General features: G+C 48.9%; 2 protein-coding genes across 2 annotated transcripts; one reads left to right on the top strand and one right to left on the bottom strand.

The window, feature by feature from the left end:
• The first annotated feature begins 96 nt into the window (after window positions 1–96).
• lratd2a (LRAT domain containing 2a) lies at window positions 97–5,059 on the top strand. The gene is made up of 2 exons (XM_085901018.1): window positions 97–985; window positions 1,561–5,059. Exons 1-2 carry the CDS (start codon window positions 467–469, stop codon window positions 1,861–1,863), a joined length of 822 nt encoding a protein of 273 aa, XP_085757144.1. The 5' UTR covers window positions 97–466; the 3' UTR covers window positions 1,864–5,059.
• Window positions 3,203–6,717, bottom strand: trib1 (tribbles pseudokinase 1). The gene is made up of 3 exons (XM_085901017.1): window positions 6,152–6,717; window positions 5,228–5,520; window positions 3,203–4,316 (listed from the first exon to the last, which is right to left on the bottom strand). The coding sequence occupies exons 1-3, from the start codon at window positions 6,464–6,466 to the stop codon at window positions 3,869–3,871; spliced, it is 1,056 nt and encodes a 351-aa protein (XP_085757143.1). The 5' UTR covers window positions 6,467–6,717; the 3' UTR covers window positions 3,203–3,868.
• Between the last annotated feature and the right edge of the window lie 7,056 nt (window positions 6,718–13,773).

Here is a 13,773-nt window from a genome sequence, read left to right as displayed (position 1 = left end):
CCTAATATAGATGTCTAAATTAGGTCTACACATAGACGAGAGGTCTAATAGATGTCTATAGCTCAGTGGGATGTGCCCATTTCCGTTTTGCACTTTTGTTTTGACAGGCACCTGGTCCTTGACTTCCGGTTACCAGGTCGGTCACGGGTTTAGGGGAGCCGCACGTAAGTGAGGCGGACTCGAGACCGCTTCGCAATCGGGTCAAGTCAAACCAAACCAAATTGGAGCGGAGCGGAGGACTCTGGGTCGACTTTGGAGTCCAATTGTGCGGATTTTTTTCGACGCCTGCACGGCACGCCAACTTTGAGGCCGGAAGAGACGCTCAGGTTAATTGCAAACACCTGAGGTGGACTGCAAGATATTTCCTCCTCTTCTATCTTTTCGCACACTGTTGCAGCGTCATTTGAATTCAAATTTGTACAAATGGCGACATTTTGACCTTCCGCAACCGAACTTGTTCCCTCGAATGGGGAACCACATGGAGCGGTTAAGTTACGCCAAAGTTCCCACCGTGGACCCGCACGGCGTAGACCTGGGCGAGGGCCCTCGCATCGGCGTCTCGTACATTTTCTCCGGCGGGGACGACGACGAGGACGAACCGGATGGAGGTGGTGATGTTGGAGGTGCGGCGAACTCGGAAGAAAAGCTGTTCGACCCCCGGGAGGAGGTGGAGTGCGCCGTTTACAAGCTGGACGAATGCGTGTACGACAAGTGCCACCGGTCGTCCAGCTTGGAGGTGTATTCGCCGGAGAAGCTGCTCAACAAGTGCCGCGCCGGCGACCTGGTGGAGTTCGTAGCCTGCGGCCAGTACCCGCACTGGGCGGTGTACGTGGGCGACTTCCAGGTGGTCCACCTGTATCGTGCAGAGGTGAAGAGCACCTTCCTGACGGATGCTGGCCGAGGGAGATGCTGCCGGATCGCTAACGAGCGCTACAAGTTCCGAGCCCGAGACCCCGACGCGGTGGTGCAGAGCGCCCTGGAGCAGGTAGGAAGGAGACCGTAGGACTGAAATGCACTTCAACAGTTTAGTCCACCTTATTGATTTCCAGCATTTTCTTGTAACACGTCAATACTAAAACATACAACTGTAGATGTAAACAAAGTTTTTTTTGCGATGCAATTCACAGTGTGCATCGTATCCGTGTGTTGTGCCAGTGAGGGGCGCGGCCTAGTGAGTGACGTCTCATTGACAATTCCACATCATAATCTCCATGCTCCATATGAGAGTTTTCAGTCTTTTATTTCACCGCCCCATGATTCAGTGCGTGAGTTGGAGTTTCATTTTAGACACTTTGTTCTTTTTTTTCCCCCCCATTTCTTTTGACAACTTTGTGCAGAAGATCGATGCTGGATTGAGTTGAGGAGCTTTATTTAGACCAAAGTAGTGCTGCTCCTCTATCTCCTGGCAGCTTGGTGGTAAGAAACCAGAGAAAGGGAGTTTGAGCTCAATTTAGTCTAAAGCAGTGTTTTGGTGATCTTGGTGACAAGGAACTATGTTGACGTGAGCATTCATTTGGATGTGAAGAATCTGGACTAAAAGGCTCCTATGGCTCGCCTTAGGTGGGCCTGAAGGACCACGAGCTGAGCTGGCGGAACTCTGAGAGCTTCGCTGCCTGGTGCCGGTTTGGCCGGCGGGAGTTGAAGGCTGGCGGCGAGCCGCCCGCCGGTGCGCCGCCCGCCGGTGCCCACCGCCGATCGTACACACTGCACGTCTTGCTGGGGGAACGCAAGTATTCGCACGCCCTGGAGTTCCAGAGCCTGGAGGACGCCATCGCCGAGAAGAGACGTGGGGACTCCCTGGGTCGGACTGCCCTCCTCCGGGAGCTGGCCGCCCACATGAGGACTGACACCGGAGATCGCTGATGACAAGAAGACTGCTTTTTGCGCCTCAAATGGGGGCTTGGACATATTGAAACGTTTCATTCCAAATGGTTCGTATGACTCGCAAACGTAGGTTTTAAATTTGTCCTCAATTTGATGTTATTGCCTCAAACCTGCGGGATATGAAACGATGAATTGACTCAAACAAAGTTGAAGCGGAATCAAGCTCAAGGTAACAAACTGCTCAGACCCTCAACTCTCGTTGGCCGAAGCACACGTCACTTACCAAGCCAAGCCCCGCCCTTTCAAAGTCAGTGGTGAACGCGAGGGTGCTGACCTCGTGTGGACAAAAGTGTTCACTGCAAATTTGGGCTTACTGTTGAATCATGAGATCACTTTATGCACGCATTGATGCGATGATTAGTAGAATTTTTGATTCTGAAAATATTTGATTAATCTATCTGCAAGAGGTTCAAGTATTTCTTTTCATGCATTTAAAGGCTTATTATATTGGCTAAAAGATGGGCATCTTGTGTTGATAAATGTCCTCAAGTTTGTAGGTCAAAGTGGCTTGATTTTGAAAAGCGACCATTTGCTGGTATATCTTGAAGTATGCTTAGCAATGTAGCAGGTGATTATTTTTGTCTTTGCTTTGAAATCTCAAAAGCAGCTCCCCAATCTGCGCTGTGATGTCGCCGGCGGGCGGGCGGGTGGGCGCGCTAATCCGTGTCACACTCTGGCGATTGGTGAATTTTCTGATTATTATTCTCCCTTTATTGCTTTCTTGAGATTAACGCAGGAATCTGATGTTTTTTTTCTAGCACAGGGCATCCGTCCTTGTTTCCTTCCTTCCTTCCTTTCTCCACCTTTCCTAATTCCTTCTGTACCGTCTGTACAGATTTAATTACATTCTATTTATATTTGTATTCTTGCCACAGAGTAGTGAGGGGAAAATGACATTTATTTTTATCGCGATGACGGATGATCTCAAAAAGCTTTTTAAATACAAAAATGACTTCCAAATTGTAGCCGAGAGAGGTTTTTCGGATGAAGTATCAGAAAAAACGTTTTAATATTCTCACAAGGTTCACAATGATAGTCATCAAAAGTGGCATCGTGGATGTTTTTGCTCGTGTGTGTGTGTGTGAATGAGCGTGACGCATCTACGCCGGGTGGCTGCCAGTCAGCCAGGCTGACGAGTTCTGTCGTTGTCGCCGCCGCCACCGCCGCCATCTGTTCAACCGGCCGAGCGTAGCGCCGCACCGCGCCGCTCTTGGCTGCTCCGTTTGAGCGCCCACAATTGAAGGACTTGTCAAAAGTCACTAGCGTGCAAAAAACATCCTAAATAATGCGCTCTTGTTTCAAAGAAAATACCCCAAAATAAGAAATATCATCATTCAAGTTTCTGTTTGGCATTGGACGCAATTATTTGTATGTATTACAAAGACTCTCTGCATCCTTTTGCCCGTCGATCAATGTGAGAGCAATTCCGCCTGTCTGTTAAGACAGCCAAATGTCGTTTGATGTCTTGACTTCAAACTTGTCTTAGCACCAACAATTAAAAAAAGAAATGCCCATGGAGTACACAGACAGTACAGTGATCCCCAAAGTTTAGCATTCTTTCTTTTTTAAAATCTTTGGTTTCCTCGCTTATTCAACTGAAAATCTCAGCTCGTCGACCGGAGCCAGTCAAGCGCCTCGGTGCGGGAATTTTGTTTCAAATTGTTTCCCCAAACATTTTAGAACTGTCCAAAACTTCATTCAATGTCACAATACCATTTGTGTAAAGTGCTTGTGCAAATATCAGTTTGCTTAATGCCAGATGGGTTTGTGCTAGCTTCCTATTTTGGCTAGCTAATGTTCTTGGCGAAGGTAGTTCAATACTTTGACTGCAGAAGACGCTTGTTAGTTGATGATGGCGCACATGCGAGAAGCACCGTGTTGATGCTTGATGGTCCACCGTTTGAAGTGCTTCGCCACCACCTAGTGGCCCCTCTACGCTGATTTTGCCAATCCACAGTACACAGGCGGATGGATCCCTTTTTGGTCAGGAGAGCAGACGGTGGTCGTCCTCAGCCTGGAAAGACGGCACCGTCTGCTCGGCCGGGCCGGCTTCCGTCGCCGGGTGTCGGAACCACGGGTGCGCCAGTAACTCGCGAGCCGTCAGTCTCTCCACAGGTTCCTTCCTCAGGAGACTCTGGACGAGGCAGCGGGCCCCGGGCGAGAGTCCCTCGGGTAGGCAACAGTGTCCCCGGCGGATTTTGGAAAAGAGTGCGCCCGGGTCGGCGTCGTGGAAAGGGTAGCGGCCCGCCAGCATGGTGTACAGCACTACGCCTAGGCTCCACATGTCGGACATCTTGCCCGAGTAGGGTGCCGCCCCGCTGAGGATCTCTGGGCTGACGTAGGCCGGACAGCCGTGGGTGTCGTACATGGCGTCATCCCGTGGGTCCTCCAGGATGCGACAGTCTTCCAGACTCTCCAGAGACACTTGGGTCCTGGCAGCCAGCACGCCAAAAGAAAAAAAAGCATCAGCGTGGTGATGACATCACATGACAAGTACTGTTTCTGTATAGTGATAGGAGTATGGTGAAAAGCGCTAGCTATGTTCACTCGTTTATATTTGATGATCTTTTTCATGTCTGTAAATTTCTATGGTTTGGATTTGTTTTGACTCGCTGTCCGTTTATTTGCCCGGCAAGTGGTTGTCTAAGAAAACCCCCGAAGCACCCATGTAAAGCGGCAACACTTGGGCTCACGGCGGATTTATTTCCTCTCTCACTGAAGCCAACAAAGAAAAAAGAAAAAAAAAAAAAGACGCCAGGCAGCCCAGCCATCCATCCCCTTTTGTTTCCTCCAAGTGTGCGAGTCACTGCTCGACAGACTCGCAGATATGGGGAAGACTTGCCGTTCATCTGACGTTACCTCGCTTTCAAGCCTTTCCAGGAGGGAACAAATCGTCAGCTGAGGAATTTGCGTTCCAACCTGAAAACTCTCTGAGGCCAAATGATTCATGCCGTCACCATGTGTGAATAGAAGCATTTGCACGCCCCATGTCAGGGATGAATAATTAGCGAGCGAGTGGTGTAACTGGGACGATTGTCTCCCAATGCAGGCCTGGCTGCTTGTCTGGCACCTTTAACGCCCACCCACCTTGTCGTACAGACATCAAATTGTGCAGAACCTCCCACACGCAAGCATGGGCAGCCCGGCCAGAGGATCTGCCCCCATGTTCCTTCCTTAGCTATCCCCGCACGGTCGCAAAGTGTCCGACAGAAACGTTCCGATCCCCTTTGCAAATGTTTGAAACCGTTTTTTCCTCGCCTTTGCTCGCCGTTCTGCACTTTTCGGCCTGTCTGCAATTTTTCGAAAGCCGCTTTTGCCATTCCACTTTTTTTTGTGCTCTCACCTGTTTTGGTCGGCAAAAACAAATTTGCGCAGCTTGAGGTCGCCCAGTACGACGCCCGCCCGGTGGCAGTGCGCCACCACCTGCGCCATCTGCCGGAAGAGCTCCCTGGCCCGCGTCTCGTCCAGCCGCCTTTGGCTCTTCACCAGCGTGTGCATGTTGCCAAAGTCCTTCTCCAGGAAGATGTAGGCCTCGTGCTCCCCAAGGATCACCTCCTGGATGGTGGACACGCCCGGGTGTGGGGGCACCACCCCATAGGCTTGGATCTTCTGCTGGTACTCTGCCATGCCGAAGACCTGTGTGGAGAGAAAAAGCTGGTCAGTGTGCGGCATCAGCGTGGCCCATTGGCATGAACTCTGGTGCGGGCATTCAGTGGGCCAATATAGCACCCACCTACTATTGCTGAGGACGACTTATTCGATGTTTTTTTTTCTTTCTTTGCACTTGGTATGGCAACCTCTATGCAGTCAGCCATTTTGGACACCTTCCAAAGTTTGGTGCTTGCTGTGTAATTGTGATCAGCGGAGGAAGCAAGAATTCCGATTTGGCAAGCCTTTAGCAAAAACGGGCGTGTTTACATTCTGCTTGCATCTCAGTCCGTTTTGCAAGAGGACGCATGAGTCACGGCTGTGTGAGTGAGGCGTTAACTTCAACACCCGACAGACAGGAGGCCTGCCTGCCTGCCTGCCTGCCTGCCTGCCTGCAGGGCTCACCGCGCGCGCGCGCACATATTGCGCGTTTCGTGGTGACAACTTGAGAATTTCCGCTGTCACAATATGACGCGAATGTTTCAAGCGACAGTGATGACGTGACACCCGAGCAGTTCGCGTGACAACGTCGACAAAACAGCCAGTTGAGCAACCGCCATTCACGGCTAAGAGTTGCACAATGGCGGCGGCGACGCGCGCACGCACGCACGCACGCTACCTTGCACAGAAGCTCGTCGCCGGTGTCAACGTGCACGGCGCGGCAGTGTGCGCCGTCGCACTCGGCCGTGGCGGCGGGCACCAGCAGGAAGGGTCCAATCCTAGACGGTCCCCGCTGGGTGACGGCGGCTATGTGAGCGGGGGTGCTCGCGGTTGTGCCGCCGAGGAATCCTCCGTGCGCGTCCCCGGCCTCGCTGCTCAGCCTGCGGGCGCGCTTGGCCGGAGGCTGCGGCGGCGGCGGCTCAGAGTCCGAGTCGAGCCGCTTGTGCGCCCACCTGGCCGGGGCCGCCGGGCGCGCGCTCCACGGGACGCTCATCCCGGCTGGGCTGGAGGTGCAAGCTCGCTTCACAACAGGGCTGTCCTGGGCTCCATTTTGCTGTTAATCCCAATTTGTAGGTGGAGGCAGTGGAGGGGACAGGCAAGGTGTGAGGGGAGAGAAAGAAAAAGAAATAAAGAAGAAAAGAGCGCCGCCACACAGCCGTAGAGGCAGCGGCGAGGCGAGGCGAGCGAGTGAGAGAGAGAGAGCGAGTGATCGCGGAACGCCTTAGCTCTCAACTCGAAAGCACCGCCCGCCCGCCCTCTCTCGCTCCACCTCCCACTCTCTCTCTCTCTCTCTCTCTCTCTCTCTCGCTGTTTCTCGGATGCAGGTGAAGTGATGATCTTTAACTGTAATTATTGCAATTTTTTCCCTAATATTTGAACACTCTTTTTCAAAACTAATGAATGTCTTCACTTTTATAATATTTGAAAAATCCAATTCAGTTTCATCCTTTTTGTTTCTTCACTCAATTGTTCTCATTGTCAAAGAAATAAAGTATCAGTCAAAAATGACGTCAAAAACAATTCCTACATACAAAACCTTGAGTTTTCCGTGCCAAGCTTTATTGAATATATATATAAATAGTCAGGAAACATTCAACAAATTAAGTTTGAATGAAATTGATCAATGCAGCATGATCACACGTTCACGTCCCGGCTAACAGTTTGTCACACCCAAAACACACCCTAATTCCATACAAGATGACAAATTGGCAGGATGATGAATGGATGATGTGCGACAGAGGGTGAACTGGATGTATGCAGAAGTTCCGTTGTGCAAGAATGAAGGAAATATGTTTACAGGAAGTACTCTTGGAGATAAAACCAGCAGAGGGACCTGAGAGCGGCAGGAGAAGAACAGCCAAGAATCCAGCCAAAGGCTGAAAGACTGGAAGCTGGTGGATGGAAAAACAACAGCCCCCACCAAGCCAAAACAAACACACACACACACACACATACATATGTACATACATAGAGTTGGTCCGGTGAGCATGTCCCCCATAGTAGTCCAAAGAGGTGACCTAGTAAGTAGGTATCCCCTTGTGTTCCAGCTGAACTCACATGTGATATTCGTTGACAAATGTGACTCAACCGCGTTCAGCAATAGCCGCAAATGTGTGTGTTGTAAACAAGCAACGCATAAACAGGTTGCGCAAAGTGACGCAAGAGGCCGCCAATGCCACGAGGCCTCGGTGAACTCTGAACTGTTGCGGCTGCCGGCCACAATGTGTCAAGCCAAAAATAAAGTCAGTGTGTAGATTGTGCAGCGCTTGAGTGTTCTTCCACGTACCGACCAGTCAAAAGATTATGATTATAAATCATATCAAGAGTTGTGCAAGAAAAATGGTATTTGTCACAAGAATGAAAATATCAGGACATAGCTCAGCTTCCGGCTGTCAATTATAAAATAGGCCAAGAATTGGCAACAGCGCTGGAATCACAGCAATCAAAGGTCATTTTTCACTTTGCATTATTTGTAGCTGTTGGGTTCGTTTCTGTTGTGTTTGCGTTGTGTGCCTTTCAAAAGGTCTCATCATCTGCCACATTGTTGACATTCCGGTTCCCGTCGCAAACCAGGATGATGCAGGAATGAGCCCAGCCCGTGTCGCACCTGGAGAGTCTCTTGCCACGAATCTATTTGAGTGCCTTCTGGGAATTCAAAACCTGTTCACCATTTTCCCTGAAAGCTTTGTAGAGGCAAGACTTTCCCCGTTGCCCTTCCTAAATTGGCTTTCTGTAGCTTTGGCTGCCGTTGGTATTGTGTGAGTCGAGTCCTTCTGGCGGGAGGAGCCATCACTTTGCAGATATGACACGTCCGTGACGCGAAGCGGCCTTTGCTGTCCACTTCCTGGACTTATTTTTTGCGCTTTCTATCGGCACTTCTCATTAAAAAAAGCACTCTGAGTCATCCGGGTGCTTCCGTGACTCATTTGTGCCGCAATAGAAGAAGTATTGCGAGACCACAGGCCAGTCGCAGCCTGCGCTACTTTTGCAAATGTTCTTTTCGGATCTGAACAAAGAAACGAATATTTTTTTTTTAAGGCGGGGTCTCAAACTCACACACGTGCTAAAAACCGCACTCGCTTATCTGTGCCAAGGTGGTTTCTGTTGGCCTTTGTCGGTTTGTTTGCAAACTGGATTGCGTAAAAAGACGAGAGAAAGATTCCCTTGTTGTTTTTCCACTTTTGCTTAGGTTCTCTCAGATCGATGACATTTTTTGTTTCGATGTTAAAGACTTTGTAACGTGAACAGAGAGATTTGTTTGTAACGACTCGACACGCGTTTGAAGATACCGGCAAAGAACGAGAGCTACAACGCTGAATACGTAGCGCCCGTGCTACGCAGCCAAAGCCAGCCAAACTGCTTCGTCAAGACCCTGTGAAAAAACGCGGGGAGAAAACCGGCGCTTCCCACGTTGTTGTTCCACTTCCTGCTTTCTGCCCGACGTTCATACAGTAGAGTGGATCATACTTTCCATTTGAATGTTTGATGTTTTGCTGCTGTTTGACTCTCAGCAAGTTCTGAAGCATACCGAGATGTCATCTGGCACCTCGGGCCTATATAAGGTGTGGAATGCGTCGGCCGGCCAGACAGTGATCTCATCGTAGTGCAAAAATGTGTCTGGCCGTGCATCGTATGGTACCGAAGGTTAGCTCAATCTTGATTGGGACAGACCATTGTGCCTGGCTGAACGCTGAAGTCTTTTTGGACCGCCCTCGCCGTCACTCTGATGGAGTCTTGGAAGACGGCCGTGGTTCTTTTATGGCCGACATGGCGGCATCAATCACAAGCTAAGGGCTATTTGTTAGCCCATTGATGGCGTTTCCACTTGTCTTCATATTTAGCTATCCGATTTTTAAGAATTGTTCGCTCTCTGCCAAAATGTTGCTCGTTGTGAAGCCCAGTTGAGTTGACTGGCGCTATACAGCGGCGGTCTTCCCTGATGAGCTCCATCCAAGGCCTAATTAAAGAGCGTAGGAGGCGCCTTTAAATGTACTTTTCACACGGCACTGCTTGCGCCCACATGTCCCATTTTTACATTTCAAATGCGTTGCGTTTTCATGGCTCTCGTGTTCGTGCGGCAGACGTGTCTCACGAACGCACAGACGAGAGTGACCGGAGCGCTTGGGAATTCTCGGATCCTCGCTCACTGTTATGCCACAGCTCATTAAAATGTGTGACCTGAGGTTAGCGCGTGGGATGGGCGTGCATACGCCACCTAACTATTTTTGCATAGTAAGTTCTCGCTCAAAGTCTCATACTGTTTGTCTTGAACAATGACATACTTATTATTCATCGTCAGTAAACAAAGAACAGTGACTTCCCATTTGCATCGCACGTCACGGGGAACTGCACCATGTCTGCTTTGGATGAAAAGTATTTGGAAAGGTGAAATGTGAGTGCCTGTGGAAAGCAAAAAAGTGATGTGAAATCTAAAGGTGGTCTTCAGCTATTTGTCCAGACCTAAGGTTCCATGAAGCTGGGCAAAAATAAATTCAGGACCCTAAATTCGGGGACCCTTGAACAAAATCAGGTGAAACAGCTTTTGAAATATTTGTAGAGTGATCATAATGGTATTAAATCAACATACATTGTTGCAATTTATTGGCAGCTTTTTTTTTTTTTTTTTTGATCTTGTGCATCTGAGTCTGAAATGAAATTCAGGGGGTTTAGAACAGAGCCGGGTGGCGCACCATTTTTGCCATTCAGAGCATGATCATGTTTGTCCAGGCACATTTGCTGCAGTCTAATGACACGCTTGACTCACGGGCCTTTCAGAATTGCCAGCCGACAACAGCGAGTGTTTTGGAATGTGAGCGAGTCCCGCGTGGAGCAAAAAATCAACCGGGTGGCCCTTCAAAAACATCCCCAAAATGAAATTGCTAGGACACGCGTGAATGGCCCGTGGCCACCTTGCTAGCTTTTATTTTGTTATCAGCGCGTGCGTTGCTCAACTCGGCCGATGAAACGGAATATTGTGCAAGTGTGTCAGATAAAAGAGTGCAAAAACAGAAAGGGCCAAACGAGGAGAAAAAAAACAAAACAAACTTTCGTACAGCTCAACCTGCCTTTCCTCTTTCTTAGAACGCCGCTATTTGCTTTGGGCAAAAGAGGCCGATGTGTTGCGCAATGGTGGAGCTCCTTCTCACACACACACACACACACACACACACACACACACACACACACACACACACACACACACACACACACACACACACACACACACTGTAATAAACAGTGCTTGGAAAAGCAGGCTGAAAGAAATGATTGGGTTTTTTTCCTCTGTCCATGATTTAAAAAACAAAATGAGTGTATTTTATATTGAATAGCAAGTCCTGATTACATTCCACAATGAATACCGATAGGCACATTTTTCTTATTCTTATGATGGTGTTATCTGTGGTTTGTCTTGTGTATCGTCGATCTTAAGTGGGCCAGTTAGGATTGAGCGACGGGATTTTTTTTTAAATCAGGTGTTCTAGTTTGTCATTCCTTCTTGCCAAAGAGAGATTTTCTATTTCATACAAAGCGCTGATGAAATTGCACATTTTTCCCATGGCTTTCCAACCCCGGAGGCTCGTGGAATTGCATTTGGGTCGAGTTACGCCTAATGATCAAGAAGGACCCGAGCTTTTCATTTCCAGTAGCTTAAGGACAAGGCGGACTACTGTTGTGCATTTCACGCTCGCCGTTTCACGTGCATCTGATGGGCTGACCTTTGGCCCTTCAAAAAACAAACCAACAAACAAACAAACAAACAAACAAAGAAAAACAAGCCACTAAGGAGCTGGATTACGGAGCAAAACCAGTGAGGCTGGGAAATTCCACACACGTCCGTCCACACGTCAGTCATGAGAGCGACGTTGTTTCTTTGATGAACAATGATGGCACAAGTGGCGCTAAAGCAGAAGCGCTTGCACATGAAATTCATTCCACAGGAAATTCCCCTGCAGACAATTGCGGGGGCCCTCCTCGTAACTTCATACTTTTACAACCCAAAAAGGGAAATCAAAAACATTCTTTGCTCGGCCAGCCCCCTCGCGCCGAGGTTTTGAGCAAATTGTCATGAGTTGATTTTTTGGCGAGCTCTTTCCCATTTGCTCGACCCTTCCATTGATGCAAAAAGCGTCTCTCAACTGGAGCTCAACTTGTTTTTTGGGAGAACGTGTTGCTGCGAGGACGAGGATGTATGCGGATGAAGCAATCTTTGCATCCGCTCCCAGCCACTTGTGCAATCCATGGCCGCGCTTAATTACCCAGCATCGCCTTGGCAACAAACTTTACAAAACAACACCATTTTTTTTGGACAACTTATCCAAAGGTTTTGGGCATTTTCCGGCATCTGGCTCAGGAACACATTGCCTGCGTCTCATGTGCGTGTCACATTCCCCTGGTGGGCTCCTCAAACACACACACAGACACACACACAGACACACCCACACACACACACCTTTGGCATGATCAAGTGTCCTATTCCTGGGCGCCTTCTGTCACTTCTCAGTCATGTGTAAGAGGGCAAGGCCGGGACACTGCATGCGTGTGCATCGGGCTCGCTCAGCCATGAAAGCCGACAGCTCGCATTCCACCGAGGATGACTAAATCCTTTTGGGATAGAAATTCAGAGTCCACCAAGGAGCGTTCGTTCCCAGGTTGTCCAATGTTCTTGTTTTCATGTGGCCGTCGCCCTCTTCCACATGCCACGTTCGTGTTTGAAATATGTGCGTGTGAAATTGCAGGGAATATTGAAGAGCCACGCAAGGTTGCTCGATTTTGAATGCTAACTGTGCATTGTCCTGATCCAACCTGAAAGTTCCAGGAACCCTTTTGACCGTTTCCAAACTGGGTCTGTTTCCACGGTGGCACACAGGCCAAGGTTCAGACACATTTTTTTTTCCCAGAGTTGACGAAGGTCGCAGATAAGGCGGCTACCGGCGCGCTCACCTACCAGGAAACGAATGTTTCAATGTCAACACGGCTAAGGCTTGCCAACGCCGTCACAAACTCAGCAAAAGCTGTTAGCTGACATTACAATTCACACAACTCTCACTTTTGCTTGTTGTTGGGGAGACCTCATGGGGCACAATAAGAATAGCCCCACACAAGTTAGCTACACTTGCTTCTCCCCACACACACACACACACACTCACTGCATGTATTTGCAACTTGAAGTCTTACATCTTAGACAAACCTGAGTTGAATCACAAGTTTGTATGAACTAAAAAAAAAACCCTATCCATGCAAAGTTGGTTAGAGTGCCGTGTTATGCTACTTTTGAATGGTCACGCGTGCAGTCTTGGTCTACTGGAGGAGCCCAAGTCTGAGACGCACACAAAGCGCTCGCTCACGCACGCACGCGTCCACGAGCGCGTTGGCTGCAAATGAGTCAGTGCGTGAGTCACGCTCCAGCAATGTTTCCCCTCAATTTTATAACAGACAGCTACTTTCTTGCCAGTCAGTGTACGCAGTTTTTTCATGCAAAACGCTGCACGCGCTCAGTGACGATACCTGGACAGAGGATTCCCAACTACCAAAGATTTGTCTCTTTCAAAAAGTTGTGAGGAGTGCATTTTTAGAAAATCACTTTCCTCGATTAAGCGCTGACTCATGAAGTCATTAGGTCATTAAGGAAAGGTCAGTCACACATGTAATATTAGCCACACTTTGCAGAGGCTAAAGAATCGAACCCGCTGAGTCTCCACTGCCTTGAGATATCTTTGCTTGCTCAAAGACCATGTTAGCTTGTCGATGCTGTCGCCGCTCCTTTCTTAGCATTTGGACTTAAAGCCACGCGGATGAATTTGATGATATCATTTTGGCTCACAAGTCAAAGCAAACTCAAACTGAAGTAACCATTCACGGTATTGAAGTTTTGTCCTAATGGCCAACACCATCAAAGTTTTTTGTCGAATTGCGCCTAAGTTGCGGATCAGGCCGATCTTCATGCCTTCATGTCAGCTTGATTCAATCTCTCATGCTTTGGACCGTGAGGAGTTTCACTGCGATATGAATGGGAGAAGTGGAGGGTGAGGGGTCACGAGTGATTCAGCGCCTAAGCACACCAATGAGAAGGGAAGGGGCGGAGCTTAAACCATAAACGCAAATGACAAGAAACTTTTGTTGTCACTCTGCCAACTGGAAACAAATAGCCAACTGGAGTTTTGTGGGTGTGCACCACTGCAATGACCTTAAGTTCCCTTTGGCGCCCTTTTGTACCTACCCTTCACGCTTAACCTTTACCGCTTGGCAAAAGTCTACACACGTGTTCAGACACAAAGCGGTTCAGAAAATGGATGGATGGAT

Source organism: Syngnathus leptorhynchus, chromosome 20 (genome assembly GCF_054491065.1).
Source record: "Syngnathus leptorhynchus isolate UIUO chromosome 20, UIUO_Slep, whole genome shotgun sequence".
Classification (NCBI taxonomy): Eukaryota; Metazoa; Chordata; class Actinopteri; order Syngnathiformes; family Syngnathidae; genus Syngnathus; species Syngnathus leptorhynchus.
This window is presented reverse-complemented; position numbering and strand designations above follow the sequence as displayed.

Coding starts and splice junctions, on each gene's coding strand:
- lratd2a (XM_085901018.1), top strand. CDS start 467: ATGGGGAACCACATGGAGCGGTTAAGTTACGCCAAAGTTCCCACCGTG. Junction 986..1,560: donor TGCAGAGCGCCCTGGAGCAG/GTAGGAAGGAGA, acceptor GGCTCGCCTTAG/GTGGGCCTGAAGGACCACGA.
- trib1 (XM_085901017.1), bottom strand. CDS start 6,466: ATGAGCGTCCCGTGGAGCGCGCGCCCGGCGGCCCCGGCCAGGTGGGCG. Junction 5,521..6,151: donor GCGACGAGCTTCTGTGCAAG/GTAGCGTGCGTG, acceptor CTCTCCACACAG/GTCTTCGGCATGGCAGAGTA. Junction 4,317..5,227: donor GTTTTTGCCGACCAAAACAG/GTGAGAGCACAA, acceptor GCTGGCTGCCAG/GACCCAAGTGTCTCTGGAGA.